Source organism: Emys orbicularis, chromosome 1 (genome assembly GCF_028017835.1).
Source record: "Emys orbicularis isolate rEmyOrb1 chromosome 1, rEmyOrb1.hap1, whole genome shotgun sequence".
NCBI classification, from domain to species: Eukaryota; Metazoa; Chordata; order Testudines; family Emydidae; genus Emys; species Emys orbicularis.
The window spans coordinates 215,787,881-215,803,649 of record NC_088683.1 but is presented as its reverse complement, the minus strand read 5'-3'; the positions used below and the strand labels follow the sequence as shown (position 1 = coordinate 215,803,649).

The following is a 15,769-nucleotide window of genomic DNA, read 5'->3' as shown; positions in this document are numbered from 1 at the left end:
AATCCTCTAATTTGTCTAGGTCCCTCTGTATCCTGTCACTACCCTCCAGCGTATCTACCACTCCTCCCAGTTTAGTGTCATCTGCAAACTTGCTGAGAGTGCAGTCCACGCCATCCTCCAGATCATTAATGAAGATATTGAACAAAACCGGCCCCAGGACCGACCCCTGGGGCACTCCACTTGAAACCGGCTGCCAACTAGACATGGAGCCGTTGATCACTACCCGTTGAGCCCGACAATCTAGCCAACTTTCTATCCACCTTATAGTCCATTCATCCAGCCCATACTTCTTTAACTTGCTGGCAAGAATACTGTGGGAGACTGTATCAAAAGCTTTGCTAAAGTCAAGGAATAACACATCCACTGCTTTCCCCTCATCCACAGACCCAGTTATCTCCTCATAGAAGGCAATTAGATTAGTCAGGCATGACTTGCCCTTGGTGAATCCATGCTGACTGTTCCTGATCACTTTCCTCTCCTCTAAGTGCTTCAGAATTGATTCCTTGAGGACCTGCTCCATGATTTTTCCAGGGACTGAGGTGAGGCTGACTGGCCTGTAGTTCCCCGGATCCTCCTCCTTCCTTTTTTTAAAGATGGGCACTACATTAGCCTTTTTCCAGTCATCCGGGACCTCCCCCGATCGCCATGAGTTTTCAAAGATAATGGCCAATGGCTCTGCAATCACATCCGCCAACTCCTTTAGCACCCTCGGATGCAGCATATCCGGCCCCATGGACTTGTGCTCATCCAGTTTTTCTAAATAGTCCCGAACCACTTCTTTCTCCACAGAGGGCTGGTCACCTCCTCCCCATACTGTGCGGCCCAGTGCAGCAGTCTGGGAGCTGACCTTGTTCGTGAAGACAGAAGCAAAAAAATGATTGAGTACATTAGCTTTTTCCACATCCTCTGTCACTAGGTTGCCTCCCTCATTCAGTAAGGGGCCCACACTTTCCTTGACTTTCTTCTTGTTGCTAACATATCTGAAGAAACCCTTCTTGTTACTCTGAACATCTCTTGCTAGCTGCAACTCCAAGTGTGATTTGGCCTTCCTGATTTCACTCCTGCATGCCTGAGCAATATTTTTATACTCCTCCCTGGTCATTTGTCCAATCTTCCACTTCTTGTAAGCTTCTTTTTTGCATTTAAGGTCAGCAAGGATTTCACTGTTAAGCCAAGCTGGTCGCCTGCCATATTTACTGTTCTTTCTACATTTCAGTGGTTGCAGGTTTATTTGTAGACAAACATTAATTGTTGTGGCTTAGAGACAGCTCCTAAATTCCAAACAGGCATGTTCTTTTCCCGTGGATCATTCATTTCATTCCTCTTTATTTCCCATTGCAAAATAGCTTAAGAAGTTATAAAGAGCAAGTGAGGCAGCTTTAGTACTAGGAAAATGAACTCCAGTTACTGTTTAAAATTACAGAACAGATGTATAAAGCAGGACAGAAAGCTAAATAGCATTTAGTCACAAGCAGCATTTCTTGGCTAATGCTCATAAACTACAGTTAAGAGGAAGTTCTTGATGTGACCTTTTAAAAGAGAGATTGAGTGGTCCAGAAGATGGGAAAGAGTTCTTTAAAAATGGTCAGTAATGATGACTGTGCAAAAACACTTCCTCCATCCACTGTGAATGACCCCAGGGAGAAGTCAGAAATGAGATCGTCACGGGGGCTCTGCACATCCATCGGAGGGAGGGGTGCTTCCACTTGCCCAGTGCGGAGTTGATACACCCTGTCACACGGTCATCACAACTCTCAACTGGGCCAGACAAACACAGTCAGGGACTACAGCCCTTTGGGTGGGGCAGAGCAAATGAACAGACTGTAGCTTTTCAGCCTCCTAGCTGGGGTTAATAACCACAAAGCTTTTGGCCCCCTAGGCAGGGCAGAAGAAATGAACAGTCTGTAGCCCCTGGGCTTCCTGCTGGGGGCAAACAATCACAAACAGGGCTTCAGCCCCCTGGCCGAGGCAGAACAAATGAACGGTCTATGGCTGGGATCTCCAGCAATAATGCCCACCTGCCAGCATGGGGTGGAGGGCAGGGGAACCCGGGCCCACACTATTCCACCGGGTTCTGACCCAGGGCCCTGTGAAGCTGGTAACCTCCCTGTTTAGGGTTCAAGTATTGGCTCCAATACATTCCCTGGGTCACTTCGTACCCTTAAGTCCATTGCGGGCCTGTCTTCCACGGGCCACAGTTCAGCGTCCAAATTGGTCTCCACAGCCAGTGTTGTGCTCTCCGTAGTGTAGTCCAGGATACCCGCCTTAGGAGTCTGGAGGGCTTACTGGCGCCAGCCACACACGTCCGTCCTCCTCCTCACTCAGCCCTGACTGAGCTGGCCAGCTTCCTTTTATCTGCTCCCTCCACGTGAGGCATGTGCAGCAGAGACACAGGGGCATGGCCTCTTGGGCCTGAAGTGACTGGTTAACCTCTGGTTGCCCAGTGCGGGGTTGGTACACTCTGTCACAGAGATTACAGCTGGAGGAGCACAAATAGCAAACAGATGAGAAGGTGACTATGAAGTTAACACATTAGAGTGATGCAAGTCCAGGAAGTGTTTTGAAAACTAGGATGAAAATTTTTGCTTTTTAATATCTGGGATGAATAGAAAGCTAATGAAGCAAGAGAAGATAAGAATGGTTCATGTTTCCTGGAGCAAAAGTAATGCCCGTCATTAAAAAGTCAACACTTGTCAGTAGTTACAACACAGTGGTATATTTTTGTCTCTATTTACAATAGGAGGTAAATGAGCAATATTAGTCAAAGTTGTATTTTTACTTACAACCTTGGTAGTTTAAACTTGCAATACTGAAAACCTTGACGTTTAGAGAGCAAGGATTAGAAACATTGCCAGGAGAGACCTGCAGTAGTCTAAATGGGAGGAGATGAAGGCAGGAATAAGATTTCTGTAGGGGAAAGGATAAGTTCTAGCTATGATCTCAAGGTAGTAGGCAGTTGTACAGAGAGGAGAGATGTTAGAAGAAAGGATCAGCTTGAGACTAAGATAATTCCAGTGTATTTGGCCTTAGGAGCAAAGTTGGAGTTTTTGAGTATAAGGAGAATGATAAGGTAATCAGAAATATTGGACAGAAGACTTTTCACCTAGAAGGAAGTCTTAGTCTTTCATGTGTGAAGGGTAGATGTCACAAGTAACCAGGCACTGACAGACTCAGTATAGTTTGAGTGATGGAAAATATACAACTCATTGTCTCTAAGGAGACGTATAGCTGCATGTCATCTGTGTATGGAAAAGCAATAACCAGATTTGATGCTAGAAATCAGGGGGAGATCCTCGACTGGTGTCAGTTGTCATAGTGCCATTGACGTTTTTGCACGAGCTAGGATGTGAGAGACTGACTACCTGAAGATCTAGTCCACAGCTTCCAAGAGACAGGAGAGTCCAAACATAGCTTGTACAGCTGAAGTTTGTTTGCAGTAATTCTAGTTATGGCCGCTGATAAATTGAGGATCCTGATATTTCCACCTCTTTTATTTCTAGGGGATAGAAATAGAACAGGCAGAAATAAATCAGGCTTTCTTTCAAACAAATAAAATATTCCCTTTGTAACCACGTTATTACAACTTGTAACGGTAGTATTTCTCAGTTCTTCACTTGATGTTTTATGTGGGGAGGTTCCCCTAGGAAATCAATACAGATTTGCCTCCCTTTCTCCTTATTTTAGTAGCAAATCTTCAGATTGAGCAGTGTAGTAGAATCTTACCAGAAAAAAGGATATTAACAGTGCAGAAATAAATTGTTGAATATAATAACTGTAAGTACTAGATATCATTTAATTCACATTAACATTTTGTTTTATTTTCAAGCCGTATTGTACGTGGACAGACAGCTGAGAGTTTGGAAGTGCATAATCCAATACAATGTGGAAAGAATTTCACTCAGTGGGGAAAAATACCTTCATGTCCTATCCCCCAGTTTGCTGGAAATCCTCCTATGGTATGTTCTATTGTCTTAAGTATAAATACAGTAATGACAGTCTTCAAAAGCTTTCACGTTTTGTGTTAAACATGTTTAGATAACTATAGAAAGATTTAATCTGAATCTAGATATGCAGTAAACCATGAGCTTCAGTGGGAAATCACTTGTTTTTTAACATTTTGAAATGGCAGATTGTAATCAAAGACATACCAAAGAAGGTTGTGTGAAGACTGCATATGGAGGGCATCACCTAAATGTCTTGCTTTTGAGCTGATACTTGGAGGCCCAGATATTGGAGATCACCAAGTTGTATATCATTGTTGGGTGGGCTACCCAGGGAAAGAAGAACTTCTGGGGAAAACATCTGATGTAAGAACACTGCCCAGTCAGCACTGAGTGACCACATCCAAGATGACAGCACCAACCCAGCCTCCTCCACGCTGGTTGAACTACCATCTGGAGTAGTTCCGCTGTTGGTCCCATCTGTGGATCTCCAAATACCTCTTCTTCAGAGACAATTGAAGTTTCCTGAATTCGTCCTGACCATCTCTAAACTAAAATGTTCATATTTAACAGGATGGGCAAAAGGAAAGGGAAAAATATCGAACAGGATTGACATACCAAAAAAATATGAGAACCATTCACTAGAATATAATCATAAGCTTACAGGGTTTATTCAAAATTATATGTTAGCATGCTCAGGAACATTGCAAACTCCTCAGGGCAGGTATAGTCTTTTTGTTGTGTGTTTGTACAATGTGTAGCACAATGGGGTTCCTGGCCTATGACTGAAGTCTCTAGGTGCTACTGAAATACAAATAAGAAATAATATTGAGAGGGAATATTTCGTATCGTTAAGGTAGGTACCGTGCATTAATGTAAAACAATGGCTTAAGGAACGTTGAGGATAATATGTTTATTTTAAGGGCGTTTTCGACTTAGAGCTCATCATGATGGCAAACCCCATAGGCGCCAACTTTTCCCGGCACCAGTGGGTGCTTGCGCCCCCCGCCCCGACTCCAACCCTGCCCCTTCCCCGCCCCCATTCCAACCCTTTCCCCAAAGTCCCTGCCCCAACTCCACCCCCTCCCTGCCCCTATTGGACTCCTTCCCCAAATCCCTGCCCCGGCCCCCCCTCTTCCCTGAGTGCACCGTGTTCCCCCTCCCCCCCTCCCTCCCAGCGCTTGCCACGGTGAAACAGCTGTTTCATGGCGGGAAGCACTGGGAGCTAGGGGGCTAAGCGGGGATATGGCACGCTCAGGGGAGGAGGCGGAGCGGTGGCGGAGGTGAGCTGGTGGGGCAGGGAGCTGCCGGTGGGTGCAGAGCACCAATTTTTCCCCATCGGTGCTCCAACCCTGGAGCACCCACGGAGTCGGCGCCTATGGCAAACCCCAGAGAGACCCAGGATCATCTGGACTGATTACTAGCTAGATCCTTAAAGTAGTCTGTCTGGATACTCAGTTCATGTCTGTCACTGGCAATCTTATTGTGCTACCAAAACTTCTGGCACCCACATGATCGCCAACCGTGCAGCGGCATTCTTTGACTAGATCTCAGGTTCTATCCAAATCTATCAGTAGGAACCACCGTCTTGCGAAGGTGAAGTAAGACTAGCACAGATTTATATCAAGATGTGAAGAGAATTGCCAGGCACTGTTCAGTACCATCAACTGATAGTATAATCACCAGGAGAGGGTGAGCGTTATAGTTCTAATGTGCTGAGTGACTCTTATTTCCCAGTGTTTTGGGTCACTGTTAAAAGTACTTTTCTGACAAAAACAGACTCATTTTCCAAGTAAAAGCTATAGAGTTGCATGTGTGTAAATTTGCTCCATTATGTTCATGAGGGGCAAGTCTAAACTCAGCTGGTTCTTGATTGCTTTTCAAACTTGTTAGATCATAATGGATTTTTTAAAAATGTCATAATATTCCAGGGCTTGCTACTCGTCCCATTTCTTTGAAAATATTTTTGAAATGAACTCATCACCCAGATCCCATCAGAGGTCACATACCCACCAGTTTACAAACCCACAGAATTTAAATGTGCCAAACTGATTGCGTGTGTAGCTCCATTTCAATCAGTGTGGTTATACCAGGGATTAATTTATTCTTATGATTTTTACTAACCTTTTTAATGTATAATGTACTGTTAGTCTTACATACTGTATGTGCATGAAGAGACAAAAGGAAAGAGAAAATAAATGCTGAACTAAGAAAGTGATTGAGTTCTGAGGCAGATTTATACTTATTCCTTCATATGAAGCCTGAAAAATCCAAGCCCTCTGCTTTGAAACTAGAATTGACCAATTCAAACAAACCTCAGAAGTTTCCAGAGAGTAGGGTGACCAGATGTCCTGATTTTATAGGGACAGTCCCGATCCTTGGGGCTTTTTCTTATATAGACTCCTATTACCCCACCATCCCCGTCCTGATTTTTCACACTTGCTATCTGGTCACCCTACCAGAGAGTGTAAACCCGATGACTCTAAACTCTTCACTTCAGAAAATCCTATCCACCAAATGTAGGCCTCTTGTTCATCTAGTCTTCTGATCCTCACATTGGGATTTGAGAATCTCTATCCCGCTCCCTGACTCGACTTTGAAAGAAAAAAATATATACCTATTAATCCATATTGTGCTCAAAGTCACTCTGAACTTTAGCCAAAGGGGAAGGAGCACCCATGGGAGAATCCTGTTCTCTAACTAGCCAGCTGTACTGTAGCGATTGTAAATCCATCTGCAACACCTGCTAGAGGGAAAATCCACTCTCAAAGGAGGAAGTTGTTTTGAAGGTTTGATGTGATGTATCAAGATTCCCAGACTGAGTGATGAAGAGCATCAATTCACTGAAATGAATTTCTGTGTGTATAAAGCCTCCAATATTTTATGTAAAGTCACTTATCAGCATATATCTTGCTTCCCCTTCTCATTTTCTTCTTACCTTTGTTCTGCTAACAGACATGGAAATGGGTAGTGGTTCCCATGATTTTGTACTTCTTTGAGAGGTTGGTGCGATTTTGGCGATCCCAGCAGAAGGTTGTAATCACAAAGGTGTGTATCAATGTTATGTGTTTATCTTGGGCAAATTGTTCCTCAGTCTTCCCATTACTTGTTGTCAGTAGTCGAGAATACAGTATGGTGAGTGCCTGCAGGAAAAGGCATGGACTTCCTCACACCAGGATGCGTTATTAGAGAAAGTACCCTTGTAAAGTGTTCTGGATGCTGTTAACCAAAATGGGTCCCTTCAGCAGTACATCTGCACTTCTATTTATTTAAGTGCTTTTAGAAATGTTACTCTGAATCTCTGTGTGCCTCAGCTGCCCACCTGAAAAATGGGAATAATACTTCCTTTCTCCAACCCTTTATCTGTCTTGTCTGCTTATCCTGTGGGCTCTCCTGGGCAGGAAATGTCTTTTGCTATGTGTCTGTACAGTGCCAAGCACAATGAGGCCCTCTCTCATTTGGGCCTCTAGATGTTACAGTAATACAAATAATTACAAAGCTAGCCAGTTCTGAAGTTAGCCAATAGACTAGATCTCCTTCTCCAAACCTCTCCTGAAAATTGCTGGCAGGCTCAGCAGAGAGGTCAATGTTAAAAAGTCATAGAGACTGAATTACTGTCTTGCGCCTCGAGATGGTCATTTCCAGCTAGGCTTAAAAAAACCACAGGGGCAAGGTGAATGCCCATGCCATAACTCCCACGTGGATATACACAGAAGGCTTCACTTTCCAGTGCTGTCAATCCAATGCCCTGCTTGTGTGCTAACCTCCACTCCTCAACTTCATGAACATGTGATCCATTCTGTGGCACTGACACACTGCACCTAGAATTAGTCACACACACACACACAAAACCCTGGCAATGTACTAGATGTATCTGTCTGCCCTATAACAATTTGTATTAAATGATAAATAATAGCCACAAGAATGGTATGAAAATGTTTCTATCAATTTAGACAGTTCTACAGTCTCCTGTCTGGCTGTCAGATGCTATTCCTCAGACTGTCCTGTGCTCTTTGAAAGACAGTTTGACCAGTTTAATTTGCTCTCACAGTGAACTATGTCAGGTGGTGATGGATGTGATGATAGTGGATGGAGCTAACCATGCAGCTGTTGGCAGTCTTTTGTATTTTGTGCCCTTAGGTGGTCAATCATCCCTTCAAAACGTTTGAGCTCCAGATGATGAAAAAGGGCTTCAGGATGGAAGTTGGCCAGTACATTTTTGTCCAGTGTCCCACAGTGTCCCATCTGGAGTGGCACCCTTTCACACTGACTTCTGCCCCTGAAGAGGATTACTTCAGCATTCACATCCGTATTGTAGGAGACTGGACAGAGGGCTTGTCCAGTGCCTGTGGATGTGACAAACAAGAATTTCAAGAAGCATGGAAATTGCCAAAGTATGTGCAATCTCCATGATAATCTCTGAAAAGGGACAATGTTTATCAAGTCTGCTAGGCCTAAAATCAGACCTACCCTCTTTGGAGGCATGCCTCACACATTCCTTGACTCCCTCCATCCTGGCTGATGGCTACCCTCTACATTTTCATTCCATGCCTGCTCATAAAAATCAGTTTTCTTAAAATGCACATTCTGCTGAACTGGGACAAGTGTTTTTGAGGAGGTGAATCTGGTGATTGCCTAGATTGTGGAGTCATTCTGTCAATGGAAAATGCACTTGAGCAACCTTAAGTTTATGGGCCAGATTCTCAGACTCCAGTTCTGGCTATAAGTGACCAGTGGAGAATTCCACTAGTGTAGGAAAACTCCCAACTGACATAAAACCAGTGGAAACAGCTTCTGTGCCACTGATCTTTCCCACCACCAGCAAAGGGGATTAATTGGGGAGAACTCCATTATACCAACCCTTCACTGGTGTCAATTAGAGCAGCCCCTAGACTGCGCTATGTCAGATTGGGGCTGGGTGTCACAGAATCAGGGAGCTGTAACTAGTTTTACAGTGCCCCACCCTATCCTTTACCAAGAGGTGCTTGGACGTAGGGAAGACTTGAGGCCACACTTTGTGTATTTGGTGATAGATATATAGATGATATTTTTATATTATTAATTGTAATCTTTCTTTTAGGATACTTGTGGATGGCCCCTTTGGCACAGCTAGTGAAGATGTATTCAGTTATGAAACTGTGATGCTGGTTGGAGCTGGAATAGGGGTCACCCCATTTGCATCTGTACTCAAGTCTGTCTGGTACAAATACTGCAATGATGCAACCAATCTAAGACTCAAAAAGGTATGTCCCCTGGGTGTACAAAACCTTCCCAATGAATTGGGACAGGGGGAGACCCAACAAAACAGGCCCAGCAAACCTTATGAACAGACTGCCTTGCTCCAAAGATGTGCCTGCCTGCTGGGGGAGAAGTGTCCACAGATTTAACAAGACAAGTATCATCAGGAAAAGGAAAAGATCATAGAAGATTAGGGTTGGAAGAGACCTCAGGAGGTCATCTAATCCAACCCCCTGCTCAAAGCAGGACCAACTCCAACTAAATCATCCCAGACAGGGCTTTGTCAAGCCGGGGCTTAAAAACTTCTAAGGATGGAGATTCCACCACCTCCCTAGGTAACCCATTCCAATGCTTCACCACCCTCCTAGTGAAATAGTTTTTCCTAATATCAAGCCTAGACCTCCCCCACTGCAACTTGAGACCATTACTCCTTGTTCTGTCATCTGCCACCACTGAGAACAGCCTAGCTCCATCCTCTTTGGAACCCCCCTTCAGGTAGTTGAAGGCTGCTATCAAATCCCCCCTCACTCTTCTCTTCCGCAGACTAAATAAGCCCAGTTCCCTCAGCCTCTCCTTGTAAGTCATGTGCCCCAGCCCCCTAATCATTTTCGTTGCCCTCCACTGGACTCTCTTCAATTTGTCCACATCCTTTCAGTAGTGGGGGGCCCAAAACTGGATGCAGTACTCCAGATGTGGCCTCACCAGTGCCGAATAGAGGGGAATAATCACTTCCCTCGATCTGCTGGCAATGCTCCTACTAATGCAGCCCAATATGCCGTTAGCCTTCTTGGCAACAAGGGCACGCTGTTGACTCATATCCAGCTTCTCGTCCACTGTAATCCCCAGGTCCTTTTCTGCAGAACTGTCGCTTAGCCAGTCGCTCCCCATAGCAGTGCATTGGATTCTTCCATCCTAAGTGCAGGACTGTGCACTTGTCCTTGTTGAACCTCACCAGATTTCTTTTGGCCCAATCCTCCAATTTGTCTAGGTTACTCTGGACCCTATCCCTACCCTCCAGCATATCTACCACTCCCCCCAGTTTAGTGTTATCTGCGAACTTGCTGAGGGTGCAATCCATCCCATCATCCAGATCATTAATGAAGATGTTGAACAAAACCGGCCCCAGGACCGATCCCTGGGGCACATACCAGCTGCCAACTAGACATTGAGCCATTGATCACTACCTGTTGGGCCTGATGATCTAGCCAACTTTCTATCCACCAATGCTCCAGTCATGTAAGTTACCCCACCAAGTCTCTGTTATTCCAATCACATCATAGTTCCTTCACTGTGCCAGGACTTCCAATTCTTCCTGCTTGTTTCCCAGGCTTCTTACGTTCGTATACAGGCACCTAAGATAACTAGCTGATTGCCCTACTTTCTCAGTATGAATCAGGAGGCCTCCCCTGTTGCACCCTCCTCCTTGTGTTTCCTCCCGATATCCCACTTCCCCACTTACCTCAGGGCTTAGGTCCCTCCTCACTAGGTTAGCAAGCCTGCCTGTGAAGATATTCTTCCCTCTCTTCGATAGGTGGATCCCATCTCTTCCTAGCAATCCTCCTTCCCGGAACAATATCCCATGGTCAAAGAATCCAAAGCCCTCTCTCTGACACCGCCTGCGTAACCACACATTTACTTCCAAAATTTGATGGTCCCTAGTTGGGCCTTTTCCTTCAACAGGGAGGATGGACAAGAACATGACTTGTGCCTCAAACTCCTTTATCCTTCTTCCCAGAGTCACATAGTCTGCAGTGACCCACTCAAGGTCATTCCTGGCAGTATCATTGGTGCCCACGTGGAGAAGTAGGAAGGGGTAGCGGTCCAAGGGCTTGATCAGTCTCGGCAGACACATCGTCACATCCCGAATTCTAGCTCCAGGCAAGCAGCACATTTTTCGAGTTTCTCGGTCTGGATGGCAGATGGATGACTCCGTCCCCCTGAGGAGGGAGTCCCCGACCACCACCACCTGTCTCCTCCTCTTGGGAATGGTGGTCATGGAACCTCCATCCATAGGATAATGCATCCCATGCCTTCTGGTCGATGGGGTCTCCTTCTGATCCCTTCCCTCAGATGACTCTTCCAAACCATTCTCCACCATAGTACCTGTGCAGAGAGCCTGAAAATGGTTTCTTACCTCTATCTGCATTGGGGGTACATGGGTTCTCCTCTTGCTTCTTCTGGAGGTCACATGCTGCCAATTATCTTCCCTATTCTGTATGGCCCTCTCTGATTCTTCAGCATGCTGTGCCTGCAGTACCAAACGCTGACTTCTATCCAGAAAGTCTTCATTTTCTCTGATGCAATGCAGGGTTGATACCTGGGTCGCTAGTCCTTTAACCTTCTCTTCCAATATAGAGACCAGCTTGCACTTCGTACAGACAAAGTCACTTCTATCCTCTGGGAGAAAGACAAACATGGCACATCCTGTGCAGGTCACAACAGCTGCTCGCTCACTATCCATATTGTCTTCCTTCTAAGAGCCTCTTCAGATGTTGTATTTATTGCTCCCAGAAGCCTGAAAGGCAAAAAACTCTGTGGGAACTCCCCCTCTGTTTGCTTCTTCGCTGTTCGCAGCTCAAGATGATGACAGAAGAAGCAGTCACAAGCCTATGGGCCAAATTCTGGACTCAGCTCAGCGCAGGGAAGATGAGCTACACCCAGTAGCTTTCCATTGAATTGAGGAAGGCAGCAATAAAGCCACTTCACCACCTCTGTTATATTGTTGCCAGCTTTGGGTTGCAATAGCCTTGGCATCTGCTGCACTCTTCCCCCAGGGCAGGGTGGGATTATAGGTCAATGGAACTAAGTAGTCACTGGTCCACAGCCATGCCCTCGCTCTTGAAATTGCCCTGTGTGCTGGGGCAGAGGGAGCCTGCACAGTTCCTCTGTGCACCTGAGGTCACATCCCCTCTGCCCCCCCCCCCCCAGAGTAGAGGAACTGGACCAGTTCTGCTGCCTACTGGGCCCTCATTGGCTGCAGAGATGGAGACAGGTTTTCCTCCAAGTCACTTTTGAATGGCTTAACAAATCGCTACTCTGAGGGAGCAGGGATGGAGAGGCAGCATGATACAGTAAATAGGACACTGGTGGAGGGAAAAGGGGGAACTGTTTCCCTTCTCACATAATCGTTATCTCCTCCCCACAGCCCTTCCAGCCTCTAAACAGTTATGATGCCAGATGAACTTCCCATCAACAAGGGGAATTTCTAAAGCACCAGTAAACCGTGCCTCTAAAAATCCCCATTTCGATCAGCAAACATGATGGATGTGGAAATGCATAAGTGCATACAGAAGATAAGAGTTTAATTCTGTTTCTTTCAGATCTATTTTTACTGGCTCTGCAGAGACACTCACGCCTTTGAATGGTTTGCTGACCTCTTGCAGTCCCTGGAGAATCAAATGCAGGAGAGGGACAATGCAGAGTTTCTCAGTTACAACATCTACCTAACAGGCTGGGATGAAACTCAGGTAACCACTCTGGGGAAAATGTCAGTCTCTTAAGGGTCATGGATTTTATTTATTATTTTAACATCATTTGGGGTGGTTGGTTTTTGTGAAGGTACAAGCATTCAAAAAGGAGCTGTACCATTCTCCTTACCCTTGTATGGCTGTCAGGGATTTTATTTTTAGAAGGGTATTGTCAGAAAGACCAACTTGCAAAAACCTATGGCCAACTGAGAAGTTTCCATATGCTAAAAATAGAATTTCTATTGGTAATAGTTAAAGCTGCGAGTCTGTCATGGAAGTCACAGATTCTGTGACTTTCCAGGACCTCTGTGACTTCTGCAGTGGCTGATGCAACTGACCTCTGGACCACGGGCCGTGCCCTCTGCTCTCTCCCCCTGCCTCTCCCCGGAGTACCAGTGGCGGTCCTAGGCTGCCCTCTGCCCCAGAGCACCCACGGAGCCCCCTGCCTCTGAGCACCCAATGTGCCCCCGGAGCCCTCCCTCCAAATCACCCATGGTGCCCCCGGAGACTCCCCCTCCAGAGCACCCAAGATTTAGACAGGGATATATAGTACAAGTCATGGACACGTCATGAGGCGTGAATTTTTGTTTACTGCCCGTGACCTGTCCATGACTTTTACTAAAAATACTCATGACTAAAGTCTTAGCCTTAGTAATAGTGCTTAAAACCCAACATTGCCCTGTCGTAGGCCCTGCCTGCCCTCCGGCACCCCCTCTTGACCTAGTGTGGTGCTGCAGGCTCTCCCTGTCTCAGGTTCTCTTCTCTCAGGGTTGCTTAAGAACTCCACCCAGTCTAAAAGAATGTGAGATAAAATTCCCCTCCTCGGGTTCTAATTTATTCAATACAAATACACTTGAAAGAAAGCCTCTCTCCTTGGACTCAGGGATTGTTTAGCCCTCCTCCTTGGGACGTGTGGTCTCCCTTAAGAGAGCTTGTCTCTCTGCAACTGAGCAGTAACTCCAGCTGGGCCTCCCCTGCAGCAGCTAATGCACAGCAATGGGACTCAGCCACACAAAATTCTGTGAGTGGAAGGGGCGGGAAGTTGTCACACTTTTAGACGTGGGGAAGAGAAGAAATAAGGTTGTATACCTCTTGGTTCTGAATAAGACACTTTTCTCTAATTCTTCCCCCAAATATAACTAGTAACTCTGTTAGGGCCTAATCCAAATCCCACTGAAGTAAACATGAGTCTTTCCATTGACTTCTGTGAGCTTAGAATCATGCACTTAACTCTGTTGATGTAAATGGAAGTTACACAGATAGGGAGAAGAGAAAAGACTTCACAGGGACACACGTTCCCCTCAGACATACCAGTGCAACCTCAATGGGACCACACCAGTATAACTGAGGGGAGAATCTTGTCATTACAGTATCATCAGAGAACCTGAATCAGGCTGTTCACTACAACAGAAAGCTAATTACTAGCTTGAAGGATTAGTATTTTCAATCCCTGAGATCAAACATAAATTCCACATCCCAAAGGAACTCTTCTGGCCTGCAGATAATTCCACTGCATGCTAATAGGGTTAACTTTCTAAACTGGTGCTAAAGCAACCATCTCTAAATTTCTCTTTACGCTGTTCCCTAAAGTCTGTCTCCTTTCCCATAGGCCACTCATTTTACAGTACACCATGATGAAGAGAAAGATGTGATTACGGGTCTGAAACAGAAAACCTTGTATGGCAGACCCAACTGGGAAAATGAGTTCAAAACCATTGCAAGTCAGCACCCAAGGTAAATCAGATTTCAGATCTATAGTTTCTGTGGACTCCCTCAAACTAGCTGCCATAAAAAAATTGTCTTACTCCTTATGTTGGTAATATTTGAAAGGCAAAGTGATCCAACAGACTGAATGTGAACTTCAGAGCCAGGAACTCCCAAATTCTAATCTCGGCTCTGCCTCTGAAATGTTGGATGGCCTTCGCCAAACCACTTTAGACCTACATTTTCAAAAATGTCCACTAATTTTGGGTGCTAAACTTCATGTACGGAAGGCCTCGTTTTAGAAAAATCTGTAACTCCAATTGAAGTCAATGATTAATACTGATGAAAACCAGGCCTTAAGGTGGATGGGCTGCATCTGGGAACCCAAAATTGGAAGCAGCAAAATTAGAGGCTGCGTATGAGAATCTGGGCCTTAACCTCTCTGTCTCAATTTCACTGGACCAAATTCTGACTCCATTGAAATCAATGGAAATGTTGGCATTGACTTCTGGAGGACCAGGATTTAGCCTGCCATTTGTTTTAAAAGCAGTTATAAATCTTGCCTGTCTACCTCACGGGTTTTAGGAGGATAAATTAGTTCCTGTTTCAAGAGCACTGTGAAGATTTAAAGAGATGTTAAATGTATTAATGTTAAGTAGCTGATATTGTAATACAAGGTTCTATTTTAGTGCCTTTAATGTCTGTCAGCTGCAGATCAAATGATCCATTTGCTCACCCACCCTACTCATGTTGTGGATTGAATACCTGCTTGATTACTTACCACACTGTGATGTTCTTTCTTAACAGCTCCAGAGTAGGCGTTTTCCTCTGTGGACCGGAAGCCCTGGCTGAAACACTCAATAAGCAGTGTATCAACAACTCGGCTGCTGATCCACGAGGAGTACACTTCATTTTTAACAAGGAAAACTTTTAACTCACTGGCCCCGACAGGATACTGGAATAGCTAAATCCAAAAGCTAAAGAGCTTGGTGTTTTTTTTCTGTTGGAGTTTGGAGATTATGGACCGGATTCTGATCTCAGTTACACTAATGTTAAACCGTTTGCTTCAATGGAATTGCTCTGGATTTACACTGGTGTAACTTTGACCTTGGGTCTATTTGCATGGGCCTCCACAGTCTGAGCAATTTAGCAGAAATTTATTCTTTGTGGGGTCTGTCTCAACTAACTATCTTTAGCTTCCTGTCATTTGTAGTGATTTCCTCAGGGTATCGATAGAGGTTGCATCTTGGGGAGCCAGTTTACACTGATAATAGCTTAATCCTATGAAACAAAAAAGCGTGTTAGCATAATGCTTGCTATTTAACATGCAGCTTATTTTGGCTGCAGGGATTTTCTGGAAGAAAGTGGAATTTGGGGAGGGATGAATGGGACTTAGGCTATGTCTGCACTACAAATTAC

The 15,769-nt window shown here is 45.1% G+C and overlaps 1 protein-coding gene across 1 annotated transcript in view; it reads left to right on the top strand.

Moving 5' to 3' along the window:
• Positions 1–15,284, top strand: part of LOC135875175 (cytochrome b-245 heavy chain) — a 36,239-nt gene extending 20,955 nt beyond the window's left edge. The window contains exons 7-13 of the mRNA XM_065400171.1: positions 3,827–3,956; positions 6,897–6,989; positions 8,082–8,335; positions 9,022–9,184; positions 12,500–12,646; positions 14,256–14,380; positions 15,158–15,284. Coding sequence (XP_065256243.1) covers positions 3,827–3,956; positions 6,897–6,989; positions 8,082–8,335; positions 9,022–9,184; positions 12,500–12,646; positions 14,256–14,380; positions 15,158–15,284 — 1,039 coding nt within the window. The remainder of the gene's footprint in view (positions 1–3,826; positions 3,957–6,896; positions 6,990–8,081; positions 8,336–9,021; positions 9,185–12,499; positions 12,647–14,255; positions 14,381–15,157) is intronic.
• The last annotated feature ends 485 nt before the right edge of the window (positions 15,285–15,769 follow it).